The sequence below is a fragment of the Boleophthalmus pectinirostris genome, unplaced genomic scaffold, assembly GCF_026225935.1.
Source record: "Boleophthalmus pectinirostris isolate CB_2022bp ecotype Guang Dong unplaced genomic scaffold, ASM2622593v1 HiC_scaffold_6, whole genome shotgun sequence".
Taxonomy (NCBI): domain Eukaryota; kingdom Metazoa; phylum Chordata; class Actinopteri; order Gobiiformes; family Gobiidae; genus Boleophthalmus; species Boleophthalmus pectinirostris.
This window is the reverse complement of record NW_026571447.1, coordinates 3,862,970-3,864,018: the sequence shown is the minus strand read 5'-3', so window position 1 is coordinate 3,864,018 and position 1,049 is coordinate 3,862,970. Positions and strand designations below refer to the sequence as shown.

General features: G+C 51.1%; 1 protein-coding gene across 1 annotated transcript; it reads right to left on the bottom strand.

Annotated features, from left to right (window-relative positions):
- Window positions 1–401: 401 nt before the first annotated feature.
- Window positions 402–653, bottom strand: LOC129411910 (cortexin-3). The gene has a single exon (XM_055164291.1). It carries the CDS (start codon window positions 651–653, stop codon window positions 402–404), a length of 252 nt encoding a protein of 83 aa, XP_055020266.1.
- Between the last annotated feature and the right edge of the window lie 396 nt (window positions 654–1,049).

Genomic DNA, 1,049 nt, shown 5'->3' with positions numbered 1-1,049 from the left:
ATTGTGACAGGCCTGGTGTGCACCATAGACTGTATAAATAAATGGACATAGCTAACTCACTCTAAATGATCCTGGTGTTTTTATTTTGCTGTTTTGTACATAAATATATTCTTTTTCCTAATACGGACCTGGCTCCAAATTCACTCCTATAACTGCTCGTCTCACTGAGCTTCATTTGACTGGAGCTGGACACCATGGGTGACGTCTTTATACAGTCTATGGTGTGCACTGACCAGAGCAGGGTGCGTGGAGGAAACAAGGCGTCAGGCTCTCAGGAGTTCAGATTGGCAGGGAGAAGCTGGATTATCGTCCATTTCAGACAGATTTGATTGAGGAGATCTTTGCCGGTGAATGGCGCGGCGCGTGGTACAGCCCCAGAGCTGCTCCTGGCACCGCCCTCCTCACACTATGCGATAATCGAATGTGTCCTTCTCTGTGTGGTCTGTCCAGTTGGAGGAGGGCATGCTCCGGTACGGGTCCAGCAGGATTCGGAAACAGCGGACGATGAGGAGGGCCAGGAAGATGAAGAGGAGCAGCACGAAGACGAACGCCGCCTTCTGCTCCAGGGTGAGGTACGAGGGGACGTGGTGCCCCCCCGCCGCCCCCGAGAGCGTGCTGCTGAACAGGCCCTCGCCCATCCGAGGCACATCCATACTCGAGCGTCTGGGCTCCAGCGCTCCAGCTGTGGGGGGGCCGCACCAGGAAGGGGTTTAAGATACACACCTGAGAGAGACGGAGAGACAGAGACACACAGACTCTTTATACCGAGAAAGAGACAGAGACACAGGCTCAGAGGCAGTTTATACTGAGAAAGAGACAGAGACACAGGTTTAGAGATGGTTTAAATTGAGAGAGACAGAGACACAGGCTCAGAGATGTTCTAAACCAGATCTGGGCATTGTACAGCTCCCAGGCCACGTACAGCCCTTTGGTTGACTTTGCCTCTTTAAGATAATTTGCAATTGGGCCCAGTCACGCAGAAGTAAACAGGAAGGCCAAAAGTTAATGCATCTGATATAAAAATGTATTGAACAGATACATATGTACTC